Below are 21938 nucleotides of genomic sequence, written 5' to 3'. Positions count from 1 at the left end.
TAAAGTAGTCCTAGAAAGGCAAACACTTGTTGCAAACATGCCAGGCTCAGAGTCAGAGGAAGACCAGGTGGTGCAGAATCTCTTGGCACGCATGGAGGCCAACACCACCTATGTCCCCCTCAACCCAGAGGACCCAGATGGCCCATCAACATCAGGCCAATCAACAGCTAGGCCATCCTCAGCTTCAGCAGAATCATTGGGAACACAGCAGGTGGCTTCCCAACAGAGTAGCCAGCCCAGCACTTCAGGTACAGCAACCGGTGGCCGTGCCCGTGGCCGCAGTGGGGCAACACGGGAACCAACAACACGAAACATGGCATATGAACCGCGGGAGCTTGACATCCTGGTGACCCGGGCACGTGATTTAATTGAGTGTCCAGCGGTGAAGTTGACACACACAAGGAGATGGAAGATCTGGGAGGAGATAACGGCGGAGATTAATGCAGTGGCTCCACAAGTTCGTCAGACGGAGCATGTTAAGAAGAGGCAAGTACATGTGTGTTACATTAGAGTAGTACAAGTCCAGTAATGTTTACATTCAATATTAGATGGAGTTGGCCAATGGGTGTTCACGTTGCTTGGAGGCACAGACATGTTGGCCATGACATTGAATTGATAGTTATTGGAGGGTGACTGTTTTTGTATCTTCTAAGGGTTGGTATGAAAAATGAATATAATGTAAGTTTGGCCAGCCAGCAGAGTATTGCTGAGAGCCTGCAGGCTATGAGTGCCAGCCAGCAAGCTATGGCTGGCAGCCACCAAGCTATTGCTGGTAGCCTGCAGGTGCTGGCTGATCAAGCCCTGCGGCAAAACGACCTCCTCCTCCGCCATAATGAACTTATGGTGGAGCTAGTTAACAGCAATAGGGCCCTAATGTCACCCGCTTCGGGTGCATTACCAACCTCATCACTCCCTGCTGCCAGAGGGGGAAGAAGATCCACCCCCTCACCAGCATGTGCTCCACATGAGCCACCATCGGACTCTGGCCGTGGACGAGGCAGAAGAGCTGCTGCACGTGGCAAGGAGCCTGCCAGGGGCAAACGTGCTCGCTAATGAACTTGTGTCCCCATTAATCTCCTCCGTTATGTCTTCCCAAATCTTCCATTGAGCTGTGTGTGTCAGCATCCTGTGTCCAAATCCGTGCCCAGGGTCACCACTTTTGCCCGCGGTTCAAATGTCATGTTTGGTTCACCTGTTGCCCTGTTTCGGCTACCATTACTGTGTGCTGTACTTGAAGTGTTGGTGCTGTACTATTGTTGTGAAGCCACCTGATGTGTTCCCAATGATTCTGCTGTGGCTATTTATTATATATTATGTCATTTTTGTCCTGGTATGGTACCATTTGTTTTGTTATGGTTTTGAAATTTGTACCAAAGTTTGTTTAATAAATTTTATGTTGGCCCCCCAAATGTCTGTATTAATTGATACATGCACAAGTGCCATGTGTATTAGTATTATTAATATTAAGTTGTGTTGATTATTTGCAGTGTAAAAGTGTGTGACAAGTGCAGCATGTAATGTTCCCTTTAAGCTGCAATGCTTCCAATTGTAGCAGTGAGAAGCGTGTAATTAACAAGTAATGGGTAAAGTATGTGATTGTATTGTGTTCAGGTGACATTGGTTATACCTTTTTATAGGAACTATTAAAAGTTATATTTTATAATAATTATTTTGATTCTCAGTGCACCCTATAAGATACTTCTTTCTCTGTGGGTGTATTGGTTGAGGTGCGTTCGTCCTGATTAGGCGTTCCGATTGCCTAGCGCATGACCGAGTGGTGTCCGCAAAGCAAGAGTAACCTTTTGTACACCGCACATTTCTTCCCTTTTTGCTCGCGTGCATTCGGCGTGCTGTCCGAATGCACGCCTACCAAAATGTGTGTACTCCCCCATGTCCGCCCATGTTTCCGCCCAGTTTAGCCCACTTTGAAACTACGCCCCTGTGTCATTCCGCATGACGCCCATAACACACCCATATTGGCCGAATGATTGCGGTGCACATTTCTGTACGGTATTAGTGAGAACAAGTACGGAGACCATGCGTGGCACATGCACGTAGCGTTCTCCACGCATGCGCAGACGGCTAAAAAACGCCATCCGAAAGAATTCGGAAAAGTCCGCACCGATCAGAATAAGGGCCTATATCCGGTGATATGATAGTTGTTATTCTATATGTTATAACGATACTTATATGTTAGTTGGGCGCCCTCTATAGTTAGTACGCTCATACCCCCACTATCCATGTTGGCATGGAGTTGATTTTATATAGTGTGGTGAACGCAGCGAGCCACCGATCCCGAAGCGTGGCGAGCGGACGCGTAAAACTAAGCAAATAGCTTAGTGGGCCCCAACTAACATATAAGTACCGCTATAATAAATAACCTCTTTCCCAGCTCATACATTCACATACACAAGATTGTTCTCTGCCGCTATGGTGAGTTATATTGCGGCTATGTAAAATGTCATACCGCTGAACGTTTTAATTATGTCCGGTTATAGGACTACTAGCCGTGATCAGTTGATCACCCACTGCACTCGTACCCAAATACAAAAGTGCCGCTGGCTGAGCACTTAGTTCTATGTCCGTGTGGACCAGGCTTTTATCGGCTATTGTGAGCTGCTATAGCTGTAGTGTCAGCGGCTATATGAAAAGGCTGCTGGATGCTTATGTCAGCTTCCGTGTGTACCGGGCGGGACGCGGCTGTGAGTCGGCTATTAGCAGCCGGAAAGGACACACGCCGCCACTCCCCTTTCTACCGGTCTGCCTACAGTATATCACTGTTGGCTTATACCACACACATTGCATTTCTATTAACATTTGCTATACACATTATAGAAGCATTGACATGGGAGCTGCGGTCATTGCTAGCCAACGACCGTTTCACCAAGGCTTCCTCAGGGCATCTTCAGATTTAACCCTTCAAATTTGATACAGGGTGGAGTAGCGGTCATTCATATTTTAAATCTTACACTTTTCTTATCTTTATTTCTTTCTAATATATTTTAATATTTCACCAATTTCACTGAATATGATTAAAAGTTAAAATTTATGAGTAATATTTTGACTTTCAGTGGACCTATACCATACTTACCTTTTCTTGTCAAAAAAGAAAGTAAAAGATATTGCTCAGCAGGGCCAATCTGAGCGATAGTGTTTACTTTCTCGTCTAGTGTGTCCACTCAATATCATTAATGATGCACGATCCTGTGTATCATTAATAAACCCTATCTCATCTGTCAGTATCATGTCCCTTTTCTTCTCCCCCACTATCGTTCACGCCCACCAACCACGGCAAGTGTGTATGCATTTGCTGATGCTGGCACTGCACTGGTTCCCCATCGCTGCCTATATCGCTGGGTACACACAATTACCTAGTGTGTACCCAGCTTTGGGTGGCTATACATAGGTGTTTATACTGGTGATCGGCTATCAACAGGCATGAATGGAAATCAAGGCCTCATCAACCAATGGGCTGATCAGGTTGCATCCTGGAGCACTGGGTCCTTGGGGGGTACAGTGCCAGCACAATAGACGCTGTGGCTGTACTGTCTACTGGAAGCTGCGGCAGCCGTGGGAAAGAGGGGCGGCGATCTCCATTCCATGCGGACAGCCTCCCAAAAATGGCCGCTGCCTTCTTGAAGACAGACACTAGAGGTCTTACTAGACCTCTAGCATCTGTCAGGGGAAGGCAGCTAGCCCAGCGCTACCCGGAAGTGCAGAGCCTGGGATCATTGAGCAGTGACCCCCTGGCAAAGAGCATGTAACCCCAGGCAACAAGCAAATGTAATTCCAACCAATGAGCAAGTAACCCCTGGCAACGAGCATGTAACCCCTGGCAACTGGCACATTCCTGACAATGAGCACGTAGGTACAGTAAGATACTATGGCCAGTATTCAATGCTCTGGATTCACCTGGGGGTTTTTTTCGGCGAATCGGGCTGTTTTCACTCTACTGTGAATCTTTTCACTGAAAATCTGATTCACCCTATTATTATTATTATAATTTTATTTATAAGGCGCCACAAGTGTTTCGCAGCGCCGTACAAAGGAACAATACAGGGAGACAAAGCTTGGCATAACATTGAATAAATAACAAATCCTATTCAATATTAACCCTATTCAACGATCACTGTTTGGGGAAAGCGAACAGTGAATGCCGGCCAGTTCTACGTTTCATGCTCGCTACAATTCGCTGGTGTATTTCAATGGGGTTTTGACTCTAATTCGCAGAGAGTGTATTCAATGCTAGGATGGAGAACTGGTTTCAGTATGATTTTCGCCATGTTTCACCATTTTGCATTCGCCATCTTTTTAAGGTGAACTGGAATGTGATCTGAATAAAGGTTTTCTTTTTTTGTGTGTCAAAAAATCATTAATTTTATTATTTTAAGGGTCTTGCTATTTGGATTCATGAACTTGCAGCACATCAATATATATTTAATAACATTTTTTATTTTTTTTACATGAAGTCAGCTGGGGGGCAGGGAGCCGCTCATTAATATTCACTGCACTGGGTCCCGCTCATTACATATGCACGAGCTGGACCAGCGCAGAGCTCCCTGCACCTCCCCGCCTGCCCTGTCTCTTCAGGGTGGCAGCTTCTGCTGCCTGTGTCCCCGCCAGCCCTACTTCTCCCCCTGCTGCTGTGTGCAGCGTGCGGTGCAGGGCAGGGAGGCCTCCATCTCCCTGCCTTCCGCCGCCCCCCTGGCTCCCTGCGGCATTCGCCTTGGGGTGCAGATTCGCCGTCCGGGGCACTGAGCCCCTGACGCATTGAATAGTGGGAGAGGGAGGGCTGGCGGCGGACTCGGAGGACAGAGAATGCCAGCGAATGTGCAGGGAATCCTAAACAGGATTCCCTGCACATAGTGAAAAATATCATTGAATATTGCCCATTATATGAGCATCCACTTCTGTGTTAGCCTAGGGTGGCTGGAACACTTAATCTGGCACTGATGGAAATTACACATACAGACCATTTCAGATGTACATGGCTTAGAATAACAGGCCAAAAATATTGGTACATGGATATATCGGCCGATATCGCATCCGATATATCGGTCGCCGTGAAACTACACAAATACCAAAATATTTTGTTGATCAATTTATGGGCAGTAATCTACATGACAAGTATCCTTGTTTGATGCTCCGTTCCACATATAATTCTGGGAAGTCTATTTTACGTTTTTTAAATTTTTTTAAGCTGTGTTCACTATACAGTGTGCAGCCGTGGTGCATGGGTACATATGTAAGATCCGGTGTGACCCAGCCACGTGATCTAATACATCACACTGGATACTCTGCTTTACAACGGCACAATACATCATTGCATAGAACACCACCACGGTGGTACAACAGACGATGACGGATATGATCTTTGCGATCCATCGCACATCGGACCATCATGCAATCTATCCTACAGTGCCTACCAAGCTTTAGTATTGTAAAACAAGGGCGGCAGATGGGCAAGAGCAAACACAACACCAGCTTTGAAAACAAACCGAAACATAAGTCAGACAGAATAGATGTTCCACGGAAGGGAGCATAACAAGACATTTAGATGGATTAAAGGAAGTATAAGCGTAATTTAATCTCTCTTTTAATCTTTTTAGTATGCACGTTAGTACATAACAACCCCCAATTGACTATTTTGTCATTAGGATATTTCTTCCTTTGTTTCATAATCTGACTCTGGGGCCCAAATGTCTTAAATTTTCAGTAAACAGTCATAAACAGAGATGCAGTTTATTGCTTCTGAACATGAGATTCCACCAGAGATTTGAATACTTCATCATTTTAAATATCCAGGAGATCGTGAAGTATTCAGATATTTATTTACAATTTAGCAAATATACAGGAAATATCATACACTTTTATAGAGTATACGTAAAACAATCAAGAGCATAGAAATGATCACTTACAGGTAATAAACATCTTAAACAATATAGAACTTTAAAAAGCATCACAAATTGCCTCTATATTGGCAGACTTTGATCAAGCACCAGCCTATGGCAGCAATTAATAACCTTACAGGGCAGTGTTTTTCAACCACTAGTGTGGCTTGAGCTGTTCTCAAGTGTTCCCCCAGATCTAGAGATGCCCAAACCAGTTTATTATTTACTGCTGTCTTTTCATGTAAAAGGCCAATGTATTTTATTTTTGTTATCTGTGGGGACCAGTGTGATTGTTTTTTATATGGGGCCCAATAGGGGTTTTTTTTTTTCCCCTGTGGGGAAAATGTGTTTTGTTCTGTGGGGATCTCATGGTGTGCCTTGGCAATTTAAAAATATTATTTAGTGTGCCGCAAGCTAAAAAGGTTGAAAATCACTGTTATAGAGGATCCAGACAATGGCTGCACTATTATAACATGATTATATATATATATATATATACATATACAATTACACAGAGTTTAAAAACGTGTCTAGGTTGTCAGTGCTATTCCCCATTACCATCATATTTTTGGAGAGAAAGCTTTTATATCCTGTCACCCAGCAGGGGTCTGTACAGACATGTGCTCCTATCCATAGCAAGTTGTCAGGTGTAATTCTCTATATCTGAGATTTTTAGCAGTATTTTGAGCAGAAAATTCATATCCACCTACCAGTAAGTTGTCATCGTTTGAATATTACAGTGAAGTCCGCTGTCATCTACTGAGTACAAAGTCTTTGTGTTGCTAAAACTGCACATACAGAATATTTTGCCACCAATTACAGAGATTTAGGCATGCATTTATACTTGTACAAACCAATCTTTTCCTTTTCCAGTAAATATTAATGACATACAGGTATGTGCAAAAGAACAATTACTATAGAAGATGTGTGAGTTTCATGAGTTTCATGTCAAATATGGTTAAATATATATGCTAATTTCGTTTTTTTAGGTATGGTCAAAATAAAGTCTGGCCAATTGCTGGGAATAAATTGGCAAGAACCTTGCCACTGACTGTATTTAAGTTTATATACTGCTACAGGTAGAGTATCCCTTAGCCGTAGATCTCTTATCCGAAATATTCCCAAAACAGTAGGTTTACAGAATATTTTGGGATTTTTTTTGTCTCCCCCCCCCCACCTTTTTTTATACTCACCTTGTCCCCTGGTGTCCATGGCGGCCATCAAACTCCTCTTCAGCGGCATCCCCAGTCCTAAGGATGCATTGCATGGGTGCACTGGTGACATCATGATGTCACTCGAGCTCCAGTGCACCTGCGCAATGCATCCTTGGGACCACGTATGCAATGCCGCTGAAGACAGATCCGATGGTTGCCATGGATGCCAAGCTTTAGTAAATTTACGTTTGTTTCTGACATTATTAGGTCAAATGTAATTTCCCATGGATATAGCGTCTGGGATTGAATACCCCTTTAGTTTTCAATGCATGATCAACAACATATAGCACCCCTACTGGCTGAGATTGGGTATTGCATGCCATCAATGCCTATTACCCAATGGTAGTGTGTTGGCCTAGTAATGGTTACAAAACCACTGCCCCTTTGGTTTCCACCCCAATGCCCCCAAGCCTATGAAGAAGATAAAAACATAAAACAGTAACAATTAATGTAACATTATGGAAAATCCTATCCCTGCCCCCCTACTTCGCTGGGGGAAACCCACCTCCCAAAGGTGCAGCCTGCTCTAGTAACCACTGGCCTAAAGATTTGGAATAAAGTGACACTGTATTTTCAATACAGTGTCCCTTTATTATACAATCTTTATAGTGATTTAGATTTAAAAAAATCTAGAAAGAATTAGTGAAATCTCTTCATTACTTTACAAACGGTAATAAAAAGAGAAATCGGTACTTATGTAATTTCTGGGCTCCCGTTTTTCTTATGAGACCACGTCCCCTCGCGGGGCTCGCTGCGCTCGCCACGCTTCGGGCACGGTGGCTCGCTGCGCTCGCCACACTATATAATATCAACTCCGTGCGTAGTTGGATAGTAGGGGTATGAAAAAATGGGGTGCATTTAACATGGGAGCCCAGATAATACATAAGTACCGAGAAATCTTTTAATAGGAATAATATCTGTATGAGAGCCTTGTGTTACGGCGATTCCATGTAAATGGACAGTTACAGGTGCGGATGCCGGATTAACTTGAAAATGATAATTTACAGGACATGTGTTTGCCTAGTAAATGATTGCCACTTTAAAAAAATGTCAAAGTTTCACTTGACACCCCCCCCATAATCTCAATTTAGCATTTTGAACAGAACTATAGGTCCCATTCCCTGATCAAGCACCCAGGGGTGTGTGGGTGCGGTGCAGGGGGCTCCGGACTGAAGGTCAGTCCCGGGCCCCAAAATTACTAGTGGCGGCTCTGATGGGGCGCTAGACAAATGGTGGTAATAAATGTAATACATGATAACAAGTTACTTAATCTTCTCCTCCCCCTACCAATAAATCACACTATTATCCTATGCACATCATACTGCCAGGCATATAGATTACATCACATGTATATTGAAGCCCTCAAAACTAAGGCGGGATGTATCCAACCTTCTAAAGGGGACAGTTGGAGAAGCAACCAATTAGCTTCTACCTATAATTTTATAGAATGTACTTTATAAATGATAACTTGAAGTTGATTGGTTGCTAAAGGCATTATCCTCACTTGTTCTCTTTGGAAGGTTCGATACATCTCTACTTTATGTATCAAACCTTAATCCTGCCCTGTGGAATATCACAATGCAAAGGGGCAGATATCACCATTACTGGGAACAGGTGTCATTGTTCAGAAATAGGATTGTTGATGATAGATTTCTGTTAGCACAGTGCACACCATTTTATCTGCACCTAAAGTATATGATCTACTTTTTCAGCACTTATAGGAAAGTTTCATGAGCAACTAAATGAGGAGGGCTCCATCTGTTCGTAGGACCCCATTAGAGCCGGATTAAGCCTTTGGGGGGCCCGGGGCACTTTAGAAAGGGGAGCCCCCTCCTACCTGTGATTACTGGACACAAACTGCACAGGAGAATATTACACTGTCAAAACACAGAGTAATGGCAGTATAAACTTGGTCAATGGTCAACTGCAGGGGGGATTAATAAAAACATATATAAAATACCACATTAAAAAAGCCTGTGTTTGTTCCTCTGTACCTTACTCTGTAGGAGCCCTGACAGGCTCAACGCTGCCTCTGACTAAAAACCCTCCCATGACAAGGCAGCTGCTGCTATCCTTTATGGGCCTGAGAAACATATGATGAGCTCCACCAAGCAGAGCTCAGCGCAAGCCTCTCAGCATCTCAGCCTCTTGTGCAAATTCTTATGGGACTCCCAGTAATGCATTGCACACTTGTGCAGTCATTGTGCCTTGACTCCTGATGCCCAGCACCATTAATTATTGTCACATTGGCAGATACAGTAGGTGAAGCTGCAGCACTAACCCACTCCCATGCACAAAACCATTAGCTAAAAAAAAAAAAAAACATGCCAACCACAGGGGGACCCTAGATGGAGGGGGGTCAGGGGTACTGACCCCTTGTGCCCTCATTACAATCTGGCCCTGGACCCCATTGAGGTAGGTACTGAGATGTAGCGTCTGCTGGGTGGAGTCCCTGGACCTGCACACACTAACCCCTTTATAGATGGTTACTGATGGGTAAAGATATACTGTACATATGATTCATTAGCTATGAACTACATGGAAACTACAAATCAGGGTTTTTAAGATTCTTTTTTAAATCGTCAGCTAGCGATGGGGAACTTAATTTACTTACACTTACTCCATGCACGATGGCACATCATTGATACCAGTTGAAAATGAGCTGCAGGCAATCATATACAGTAATAGTGTGAGATAAACTGCCAACCAATCAACACCTATCTTTTTTCAAACCATGGTATACGGTAGTTAGTAGCGGATTGGATCATTAGTAGCGGATTGGATCATACTTTACTCTTTCCGAGCTTTGATAAATCTCTCCCACATCAACCAAACCAAAGGGGCAGCGGTGGAGAAGAGGACGAGGGGCATAATGCAAGCAGGGTGAGTACGTGACAGCAGTATGCTAGGGAGGGAGTAGAATACAAGTAGGGGGAGGGAAGGAGAAGCTGAGGATAATACAAAGAGGGTGAGAGGAGCCTGCTACAAGAGGCACTAGACGTGTACCACCAGAGAGCTTGTTGTACATGTAATACCCCCTTTAAGTCATTCAAAATGCTGCTAAAGGACTCAAAACATGGTGTAGTAAAAATGTTGACATTTAGAATGATCACATGGATGGTTATAAGCTGACATTTTAAATGTTGACATTAACAGAATGGGAAAATTATAAATATCAACAGTTGGCATATTGACATACTGTAGCGTTTTTCGGTGCTTGCAGCCCTCACCCTATCCTAACCCTATCCTAACCCACATCTTAACCCTAACCTAAACCCACCATCTAACGCTTAGTGCAGCCTTACCCTAACCTGCAGTCTAACCCTAAACTAAACTTAACCCACAACCTGTTGACAAGTGGAATGGGAACCGTTCTGCAGCGCTGGACAATGGCCCTTATTCTGATTGATGCGTACTTTTTCGCATACTTTCGGATAGCGTCTTTACGGCGTCTGCGCATGCGTGGAGAACGCCACGCGCATGTGCCACGCATTGACTCCGTACCTGTTCGTGCAAATCCCGTACAAAACTGTGCCCCGCAATCAGTCTTGAAATATGGGCGTATTATGGGCGTCATGCGGAATGAGACATGGGCGTAGTTTCAAAGTGGGAAAAACTGGGAGGAAACATGGGCGGACACGGGGGAGTACACTTATGTTGGGGGGCGTACATTCGGATAGCACTCCGAATGCACGCGACCAAAACCGATAGAAATGTGCGGTGTCCATAAGTCAAGTATTGCTTTGCGGAAATCACTCGGTCTTGCGGTAGCCGAACGGAACGCCTAATGACTACAAGCATTAACACCTGAACCCAATACAATCGACTCCTTTACTCATTACTCACTAATAGGACGCTTGTCAGTGCTTTAATTGAAACCATTGCACTTCAATTGCTGTAAGGGTTAATGTGTGCAATGCATGTGTTAGGCATGCTTGTAAGGATATATTGGCATCTAATTGATTCCAATTCCAAACAGGCATTTTTGTATGAGGATAGGTAATTGAATAAGTGGGTCATGTGATGTATTGCAGAATAGACATAATAGTTTGTAGTTTGGCGTAAATACACCGCTTCCGTGCGGAAGCACCGCTTGCCATCCGTTTGGATGCGGGATTCCCGTGCATACTCTGTAATACCGTGCAGAATCGGAGTGTTTCACCCGCACACGTATGGTTTGTATTTCGTCCGTAAACACGCCCTGTTCTTAAAGAGTGAGTCCGTCCGAATGCGGAGGACACGTGGGCGTTTCTACGGACGATGGCCGCACGCGGCAGCACACCGTGGCGTGCGGACCGCACCGTAAGAATTCGGGAATATCAGCACCGATCAGAATAAGGGCCAATATGACAATAGACTGCAGAACGGTTCCCATTCCACTTGTCAACATTTGTACCTTTTTTGGGTGTTATTGAGATTGAAACACCATTTGAGAACCACTGCAGCAGAGGGATTAAGGAGCGCTAGAGAATTCCCGGAACTCTGCTTTTTTCACAAGTTAACCCACAACCTAACCCTAAGTACAGCCTAACCCTAACTTAACAGTAACCCACAGCGTAACCCTAAGTAAACCTTAACCCACAGCCTAACCCTAACCTAACCCACATTCCAACCATAAGCGCGGCCTTACCCTAACCTAACAGTAACCCACAGCCTAACCCTAACCTAACCCACATCCCAACCATAAGCGCGGCCATACCCTAAACTAACAGTAACCCACAGCCTAACCCTAACCTAACCCACATCCCAACCATAAGCGCGGCCTTACCCCTAACCTAACAGTAACCCACAGCCTAACCCTAACCTAACCCACATCCCAACCATAAGCACGGCCTTACCCTAACCTAACAGTAACCCACAGCCTAACCCTAACCTAACCCACATCCCAACCATAAGCGTGGCCTTACCCTGACCTAACAGTAACCCACAGCCTAACCCTAACCTAACCCACATCCCAACCATAAGCGCGGCCGTACCCTAACCTAACAGTAACCCACAGCCTAACCCTAAGCGCAGACTAAGCTAACAGTAACACACAGCCTAACTCTAAGCGCTGCCTAACTCTAACCTAACAGTAACCCACAGCCCAAACCTAGGCGCAGCCAAACCTTGGACTGTACCCATTCTCATTGTTAGCATTCTGAATATTGGTATATTATTGACTACAAAGTGCAACCCCCTTAAAAAAACATAGTTATGCCACTGATATAAGTTTTCTAAGCCTGATAAGAAGCTTCATTACGTAATCCTATTTCATTGTGATTCTGTATTAATAGGCAAAATATGGACCTTATTCTAAAGAGAGAGTGAAGCAACAGAGAGTAAGTAACTGTGCACCAGAGCAAAGAGATGTAACCTGTAGATATGGCTGGGTAGAATAGAATAGAATCAACTTTATTGGCCATGTATGCTTGCGCACACTAGGATTTTTTTGTGTATTACAGTGCAGCATCAAGCAGGGATGAAAAGGGGGGGGGGGGGGGCTTGTAAGACATTACAAGCATTTTCTTTCTAGCTACGACTATGGTGGTCAGGTCGCCAAGTAGGGACACGTTGTTTGGCTGTTTGGCTGCGGGTACTCACCGGTCTGATCGATTGGGTGTCCAGCCAACCAATCTAATGATTGGTAGTGTGGAGGCACAAACAATCTTACACACTTACCAATCGTACGACCGCAGGACCCATTTCAATATGCCTGCTCACTTGTGATATCATATTCAATGGCTTCTGCAGCTGATATATTGTTCGGTCAGTGGGTCTCCCATACATACATTATAGGCAGAAGTAGCAATGTATCTGCATGATAAATCTGCGTCACCGTACGCAGTGCTACTGCTGACCTGAACACCAACATTTAGAGACATGGGGATTTTACACATGAGCCGATAGTCCGGCAGTTCGAATGGTATATCAGCAGCAAGTGTGGGACCAGCCTTAGATTTGGGAGGAGCGTGTCCAAACTCACATCTAAATTGCACAGTGGCATTCAAAAAGTCCAGCATTTGTCAGCTACATGCAAAAACAGCCAGTATTAACCCCGCATTCAATAAAAATAAATGCACGTGCACCCCTTGCACGGAGGCTTGGTTTGTTCAGGTGGGAAGCGGACAAGGGATCTACAGCAAAAAGGTCGACAACCATTAGGTCAACACCATTAGGTAGCAAACAGGTCGACATTCAAAAAGGTCAACTTGCAAAAAGGTCAACATGCAAAAAGGTCGACACAGGCATTAGGTCAACAGTTTCTAGGTCAGCAGTCAAAAGGTCGACATGGGGTTTTCCCGCTGTTTTTTTACCTGAGCGTCGACACATTCAACATGGACACAGTTTGAAGTGCACCGCATCCCCTTACATCGCTCGCAATGCTTCGGGCACACTATTTTATTCTCCCACCACGCCCTAGTGGATGGTAGGGCATGAAATACTGCCTGGTGGCACGTCGGCTCAAAAAACAGTGAAAAACCCCTAGACACTGTCGCCTTAATGTTTGTGTCAACCTTTTTGAATGTGGACCTTTTGGCATGTCGACCTTTTTACATGTCAACCTTTTTACATGTCGACCGTTTTGCTTGTCGACCTATTGGTGTCAACCTAATGGTTGTCGACCTTTTACTGTAGACCCATTGTCCGGATCCCGTTCAGGTGCCCAGTTACTTCTTTAGCTTTAATTCAGAATCGGGTTCCCTGTACTGTATACTGTGTATGTGGATCATTTGTTTTCACTCTTAGAAAAAAAACTTCTCCCCCCGGAGACAAGCTGGTAGTGGTGGCATGGAAGTTTTACTTGAAATCCAAAATTAAAAATTGAACAGGAAATAGCATTTTAAATAATATAAAGGGATAAATATTGTACGTTATTGCATACAGAAAAGCCTGCTCATCTCTAGCCTGGCTTTAAAATTCTATTTAAGAATTGTCTCTGCCATAGAACAGCAGATATAATAATAATAATAATAATAATAATAATTTGAAGGCTTCTAGGCTCTCTTCGATATTGCATGGCATGAGACTGTTCCTTTCTCACCTATACATATACAAATGTACATTCCTCCCAACTTTTATCATTCGAATTGCAGGACCAGCTGTGGCGCGGGCTCTCCTGAAAAGAGGTGTGGCCCCCACTCACTTCATTTTTGGGGTTCTCCATTCCTCCAGCTCTCTCCCATCACTGAGGAGATGTTGTGCACATGCGCACGGAATCTATTCTGCGATCACAGGCGGGCAGTGCAGCGGTGATCGCTGGCTCCCACCAACTCCCCCCCCTGCCCGCGGGATTCTGCCACTCATGGGAGGGAAAGCAGGACAGCTTCTAATTAGTGGACTGTCCCGCTGTATTCAGGACAGTTGGGAGATATGGATGCAGCCAGAGCCATAGCAAAGTAATGCAAACATTAGGGCCCTAATTCTGGTTGGTGCGGTAATGTCCGCGTGCGGTCGGTCCGCCGATGTTTAGTGTCTGCGCATGTGCAGAGGCGTCTCTGCGCATGTGCGAACGGGACGCATGTCCAAATTCCGCATGAAATGTGTACACTACGAAAAGGGGCGTGAAGGGCTGTTTGGGCTCATTACCATATGTTTACACCCCGCGTTTCATGGGCGTTCCCATGAAAACGCTGGGCGTACGTATGGTAATGCGGTCGTGTGGCACGTGTAGGGGGCGGACATATGACATTGCCGGATGTCAGCTGCCCGCCAGGTCTCTGCTTTTGCACGGAGAAATGCCCGAGTGGTCTGAGGTTGCGGGAGCTGCCTGACCACTCGGTCCTGCATTCGATGGTCTGCGACCATCGAATGATGGGGGAGGTTCCCTGAGATGGAGGAGGTGTATTCATGAGAAATACACTTGCGGTCCGTTCGGACAGCTTCTTACCGCATTCGGACGGAGTGAGCGATCCGTACAAAAGGCGGGGTTTAGGACGCACGGTCCTGCCCGCATATTCGGCTCCGTCCGCACAGACCAGAATAAGGCCCTAAGTAATCCAGTTAGCTAGAGTGTAGCCTGGGACATAGTCAGAGAGGAGGGGCCTTTGTGCAGCATAGATCCAGACCTTCTCCCTCTAGTTGGCAGTGTAATCTGTGCATGGCAGTGCTATCTTCTAGCGCTGTGCTAGAGTCTACTGAGCATGTGCAGAACTCCAGGGACATTGCGTGGTGGCTCTCTTAATATGCATGCATTATCTAAGTCGCCCATGTTTTCCCTGACACTCCCAAAAAAATAGCACACACAAACAGCGACTTCCTCTCCATCAAATTGGGAGCGGGCCTGTGATTATATATTTTTTGCTTTTTCTGTTGCTATTTGGCCTTGCGCACGCACACTACGATCTGTACGCATGCGCACATATTCAATAATTGATAGGATTGCAAATTCGCACAAAAGCGATCAACTCTGAATAACCCCCTATGTGTGATATGTGCAATGGGCAGTTTGCTAATGACAAATTACAGCACAAGATGATCTTAATATTAAGAAATGTGTTTATGGGTTTCACAGGTGTCTCTACGTTCCGTTCAGTCCATCCTTTTGGATTATGTGGCAGTTATATAAGGATACGTATAAGCATTTCTTAGCCTCAGAGGAGATGATGACAGCTTCTGATTGGCCGCTAGCCATATACACTTGCAAAACTTTATCTTCACTTAAACATAGTAATGACATGCAAAGAGCTAATAAAACACATTAAACCTTCACATATTGACTTAAGGTACCATGATGGACTCTTTACCTCCATATAACAACAATTTATAATCAGGCATGATATAGCTGAAAAAACATAATAATAATATAATTATATAATGCACATGCTATTGTTTTTATGTCTAATTAATAATTACATGTCAAATTCAGGTCATTTAAAAATACACATATTTACATAATGATCAACTTAAAATTGGTTTTCAAATATTAATATTTAACAAAAAGACATCCATATCTTATTTTCTTTTTTGCTAATTGGCCATAATGCGAATTACAATAACTACGTCAAACAAAAATGGTGCAACAAGCAAAAGAATCATGTGACTTCCCCTGACCATGTGACTGCTAGGTGCAGTTATCACAGTGTTGTTTTCTCAGGGTTGCCTACCCTCCCGGATTGGCCGGGAGGGTCCCCCCTCCTGGCCCCCCTGGAAAGGTGGGCAATCCTCCCGGATTCTGCCTCACCCTCCGCATCTCCCCAGCAGCTGCCCGGCCGCGTCGTTAAATTCCCTGGTAGTCGTGGGGAGGGGCAGGGCTAAATATGCAAATATTGCCATTTAGCCCTGCCTCCTCCTCGATGCCCCAGAAATCGGGGAGGTTTCCAGTGCTGGGGGCAGGGCTTGATGGCGTCTACATCAGGACCCGCCCCAAGACTTGATTCTGACAGTCTCCTCAAGAGTTTAAAAGTATGCATTGTTGTTTTCTGGTACAACAAAAGACCTTTCTGCATTTACGGAACATCACGAACTACAGGGACTTGGGATTGCCAACACAAAATGATTGCAGTAAGAGAAAAAAGTGACAAAATATTATATGCATTGCAGTATGCGTTCGTTTGAGGTCTGTTTACTTAGAGAGAGAAAAAGTACCATTCGGTCAGCTTTTAACTGCTATGTTACAGGCTGTGTTTGAAAAATAATAGTTAGGATTTGTTTGTTTGGGCCAGATGTATCAAGTTTCATAAAGTGAAAAACTGGAGAGCGATAAACAGCCAGTCAATCAGCTCCTACCTGTCATTTTTCAAACCCAGCCTGTAGCATGACAGGTTGGAGCCGATTGGTTGACTGTTTATCACGCTCCATTTTATCACTATTTGAAGCTTGATACATCTGGCCCTTCTGTTAAACTGCATACACACTGTACAATTTTTTGACCAATTTGGTTGAAAGACATTTCCATTGAACCCAGTGTCCTGGACGAAAGATATTGACGACAGACGAAAGATCTTGCTACAGTTTATAGGCTCTTTTTGAAAGATTTTCAAATTGAGCTGCATGCACAGTTGACAAACAATCTTGATGAACAACTGGCGGGTATGCGCATCATCATTCGTCTTTCGTCAACATCTTTCGTCCAGGACACTGGGTTCAATGGAAATGTCTTTCAACCAAATTGGTCAAAAAATTGTACAGTGTGTTTGCACCTTACTTTGTGGCAGTGGCAGTGCAGCTTACTTTGTGGCAGTGCAGCGTGATTTTGCCCATTTGCACACATATTGTATATGTTTCTATTGTTTAAACAAATGTTAACATTTGATTCATTTGTCACCTTTTTGAGCATGAATTGGATGATCGAGGCCCACATCAGAAGTCGCTGTGGTGTAGGAGAAGGGGTAAGAGCTGGGGAACCTCAGCAAATGAATGTGGAAACAGCTGTATGACTAAGCCATTGGGAGACACAACAGTCATTTAGTTTGATGCCTTGTTACGGTGGAACCAATTGCATAAAACAAAACAGTGATTGTCCGCTCAGAAAGGTGATAAGTGTCATTGAGCTTGTTCAGCAGAAACCCCTGGAGCAGAATTACATGTTTACAGTACACAATATTTCCCTCACTAAACTCATTGTAATACGGCTTCCTACCTGTCTCATTGACATTGACGTGTTTGTTTAAACAGGTCAATGATCTTCCAGATTTATGATACCTTATGAATGATGAGCCGAGGCATTTATCAGCATTGCAGCATACAGGAAGGGATGTTCCCCTCCCCCTCCTCACTCATTAAATTCAAGTGTAAGAATAAAATGTGTTTCCTGGGAGCACTTGTCCGATACTGCGCTGCCATTAATGCCGCTTATTTGCTACAAAATAGTGCAAAGTAAAAAGAGAGGGGAAAATAACTAGAGCTTTTTTTCAGGATGTTCTAATCTCCAGATAACTTCACATTCCTGACTCTAGTTTCTCTTATTTGTGGCTTGTGTACAATAATGGGGCCTATACACGGGGATATTTCAGGACATTTTCTAAGTAATCTCATTAGGGCGCAGATTTATTAAGCTTGGTGAAGTGATAATGTGGCTGGTACTTTATCACTGGCCAATCAGCCTGTGATGATACAGCCTTGGTTTGAATAATGACTGGTAGGAGCTGATTGGCCAGTGATAAAGACCAGAAACTTTATCACTTCACCAAGCTTAATAAATCTACCCCTAGATCACTTAGAAAATGCCCCTACATTGCTCCGTGTGCAGGTGCCATAGCGATAGCGATGTGAATCCCCACACGGTGCTATCGCCTGGCAATTAGAATCCAGCATGCTGGATAAATCTACTTAATTGGAGAACAGTGGCCCTGACAGATCGCTAGTTTTACATAAGTGGTATGCTCATTTCAAACCCGACAGGCCATTTAGTAAGTTAAATATCCGCATTATACCTTAATATTAAGTACATTTATAGAAATAAATTGGCTTTTTTACCATTGTTCTTCTTTTATACCATAAATGAATTCATGGTAAAGCAAAAGGAGGTTTTTGATTGGTTGTACTAATAGACCTACTTTTCCAATAATAGTCCATTGGTGAGGGATTCTCCATATATAATCACACAACATCACTTGTTTTAAAATGTGTGTTTTTGTAGAGTACTTTGAGATGAATAAACCTATGTCTCATGCCTTAACGATGTCCTTGGTCCCCTAGCAAATCAATGGGTTTCCACCACTTTGTGTTGGTAAGAAACTTTTTGAACTTCATTGACTTAAGTAGAATTATAAATGAAAGAGCTGCTAACATTTTCCATGCTTAGTCTGTCCCCTCCAAACCCACACTGCCATCAATACCCACTTTCCAGCCCCTCGGGGGTGGTGGTGGCATCTTAAAAGTTCCACAGCCGCCATTTGCATTAAGTACAACAAGGATGTCTTCCTCGTAGACAGCCTTAATTTTGGATTAGCCAGATTCGGTGGTGCTCTGCCAGATCCCGGCACTCTAGGCAGCTTCCTAAAGCTACCTAATTAATGACTAACTTAAGTTTGTGAAACATGGCCGAACCAGTGGAAGGAAGAATTAGTATTGAATATGCACAACCAAATGTGTTAAGATTTGGAAGTAATCCAATGTTTGAGGATTGGAAATTTCCAAAAGTGTGGTGACATCTAAGATGTGTCAACGGGGAGAAGACTTTAGAAAAAGATGATCAAAAAAGGAGTGGAGGATAACCACAGGGCAACTAGATGAGTGAAGATGATGATGAACAAATAAGAGACCAGTACAGGGAATTACACAGCAGTGAATCAGAGGCAGATCAGTGGTTGAGGTTAATGAACCTGCCAACCCATATTTTAACAGGTGGCAGAGAACATAGACTATTAACGTAAAGCATGTTTGTAAATGTCCAAATGGGAAATGAGAAAAAGAAGTTGTGACGTGCCCTGGATTAAAAATATTCAGTGATTGGGAACATATTCAGACAATACAGTATTTAATTCATACATTCAAAAGTATCTAGTGATGTCATGTAGGATCCATATATCTGACACTGCAATATAACAGATGTAAGAAAAGTAGAGATATGTGGTTCCGGATTTACTCGGTACTTACCGACGAATTAGTGCAAGTTCTGTTTATTTCCAGATTGTTCTTATTGGCTATCAAAAACAGGTGACAGCCAGATAGCCAATAAGATCCTGCTTTGAGATCTGTGTAAATACGGGTAAATCCGAACCCACACATCTCTAGAGTAAAGTAGACAATGGTAGAATTGCTAACACCACAGACTAGAAGGAGTACTGTACATGGCATTCGGTGTAAAAGAATCCTGAATGTCACAAAGCAATGGACTTAATGGAGACACAGAGGTGGACCTGAAATAGTCATACTGGAAATGAGTAGAGCAGATGCAGTAGAAGGTAGTAGGTGGTGGATAGATGTTACTCAATATGTAGTGCTGGCTCTTATACTTCTAACATTTATCTGATCTTTGTAAAGTTAATTCTAAATAAAGTTCAACCAAATACTTCCATATGTATTCATAATCTAGTCATAGACATTGGTGTAGGATCAACATGATCAACCATCAAAGTGGGGCTTTCAAACTGCAATTTACCCAACCAATTTGCCATTGGATGATGTCTACCGTCCAACTACAGTTTACATGACACGCTCAGTGTTCACCTCTTCCACACCATCATGTCTAACACGGAGTGACTACATCTTGGCTACAGGTGAAATAACCTGGTTGGGAATTTTTAAAAATGTTCTAGATAATTTTTTGGTACACAATAGTAATGTTACGGAATAGGCTTAGTCTGGATCTGTGACAATTTAGTTAAAAAAACAGGGGCCAAAGCTACTACTGCATCTGTTGTTTCATTTTGCAGCTGGAAGACAGTGATTTATAAACCCACCCAACAAAAATCAGGCACTGCGTGAACGGCTCTGTGGCTTCCAGTCCTGTAAGAAGATATCAGATTTGCAACAGGGTTACTATTAGTTAACATATGGAGAATGCTCAATGTGTAATTTTCTATAATTTTCCTTTTAAGGCAAAGGAAAAGTTATTAATTTTATGCGGTTATTCTTCTGGGTCTGACATTCTTCACCATGCTGGAACACTGATTCTTGCTACCACTATATGATGGAAATGACAAGACATTGCTTAGACCTTATGGTAGAACATCTTCATGACCTAGAGCCTGAGTTACTCAATTGTTGCAACCATTGAAATGTCCATGACATTGGGTAAAATACAGTAGAACAGAAGTAGTAGGGAAGGTTAAGGTTCCAGTATGACACTTGTTTTATGTATAGTGCACCATGAAGTAGGAGATTATATTTAGTAATTGATCCTCTTGCCTTATCCATGATTCCAGAAGCTAGCAGGTGCCAGTCAATTCATTTGTGTTCTAAGCAAAAGGCTAATCTGACAACAGTACGGTGTGTGCAATGATTCAGCCAGTTTGCTTGTATTTAACACACAATCAGTTCCTGAGTCCTCGTGCTGAATGGGGTAGCAGTGACCTTCAGTTGTCCTTGCTGTCTCCATAATCATTGCTCAGAACTATCATTATCTGCTCCTCACAGTTCTTCCGCAGGTCTCTGTTCAGATCCGTCCAGTTCATTGCATGGACTTTGGGTTCACTGTAACGACAGGCCAGGTAACGCAGAGAGGTGCGACGGAGGCTGATTCTTGGTTCTCCCAGAAGATAGCTGCACCGTGGACTCAAGGCATCAAGTTGAGACAATACTAGGCCAGCTTTCCTGTAAAAACAAAGTATGACAAAGTTTTCCTTGTATTATTTAAATGAAAACAAATATTTACCTTTATATGACTATTTATATGATTTGGGCCCTTTTCACGCGATTTCGATGGATCGGCTCAAGAAATCGGGGGAGAAGTGTCAAATCGTATGTTCTTTCTCCGATTATGATCTGATGCATCAGATTGGAGCCAGAGATCACAAGGGCTGCAATATAGATTTGTTGGATCCCGCAGCCCTTGCTAGGATTGCAATAGGACCATAATCTTGACACCTGGGAAGTTGCCTGGTGGTTCAAAGGGGATCGCATGAGACTTTTCCATATCTCTTAAGGCCCCATGCAGCAGTGCATGGGGGCCTTAAGAGATATGGAAAAGAAGAAATCCCAAAAATGAGTAGGACACATACTGTATCCACAGAAACATTAATGTGACCATGACCATAGAAATTTATTAAGAGAACATGGGAAATGTACAGATGGAGCCTTCTCCAACTAGCTTTCTCTGGAGAGCCATGGTGAGCCAAGGCTTATTATCATCTATTGTTCTCAGCTGCAATACAATGCATAGAACAATACAGTAGAAGATTAGCACAGGATTAAATCTGACAGCTCTGGCTGACTTCATGCTATTAAAGGGCTAGATGAGGATGGCTCT

At 43.6% G+C, this 21938-nt stretch overlaps 1 protein-coding gene across 2 annotated transcripts in view; it reads right to left on the bottom strand.

The window, feature by feature from the left end:
• Positions 1-5814: 5814 nt before the first annotated feature.
• The window catches only part of ASTN1 (astrotactin 1), a 364520-nt gene continuing 348396 nt past the window's right edge, over positions 5815-21938 (bottom strand). For both annotated transcript variants that reach the window (XM_083157262.1, XM_083157261.1), the window contains one exon: positions 5815-21283. In XM_083157262.1, coding sequence (XP_083013388.1) covers positions 21046-21283 — 238 coding nt within the window. In that variant the 3' untranslated portion in view covers positions 5815-21045. The remainder of the gene's footprint in view (positions 21284-21938) is intronic.

The sequence above is a fragment of the Crinia signifera genome, chromosome 8 (genome assembly GCF_055691185.1).
Source record: "Crinia signifera chromosome 8, ASM5569118v1, whole genome shotgun sequence".
Classification (NCBI taxonomy): Eukaryota; Metazoa; Chordata; class Amphibia; order Anura; family Myobatrachidae; genus Crinia; species Crinia signifera.
The sequence above is the reverse complement of the archived record's forward strand: the minus strand, read 5'-3'. Positions and strand labels throughout refer to the sequence as shown.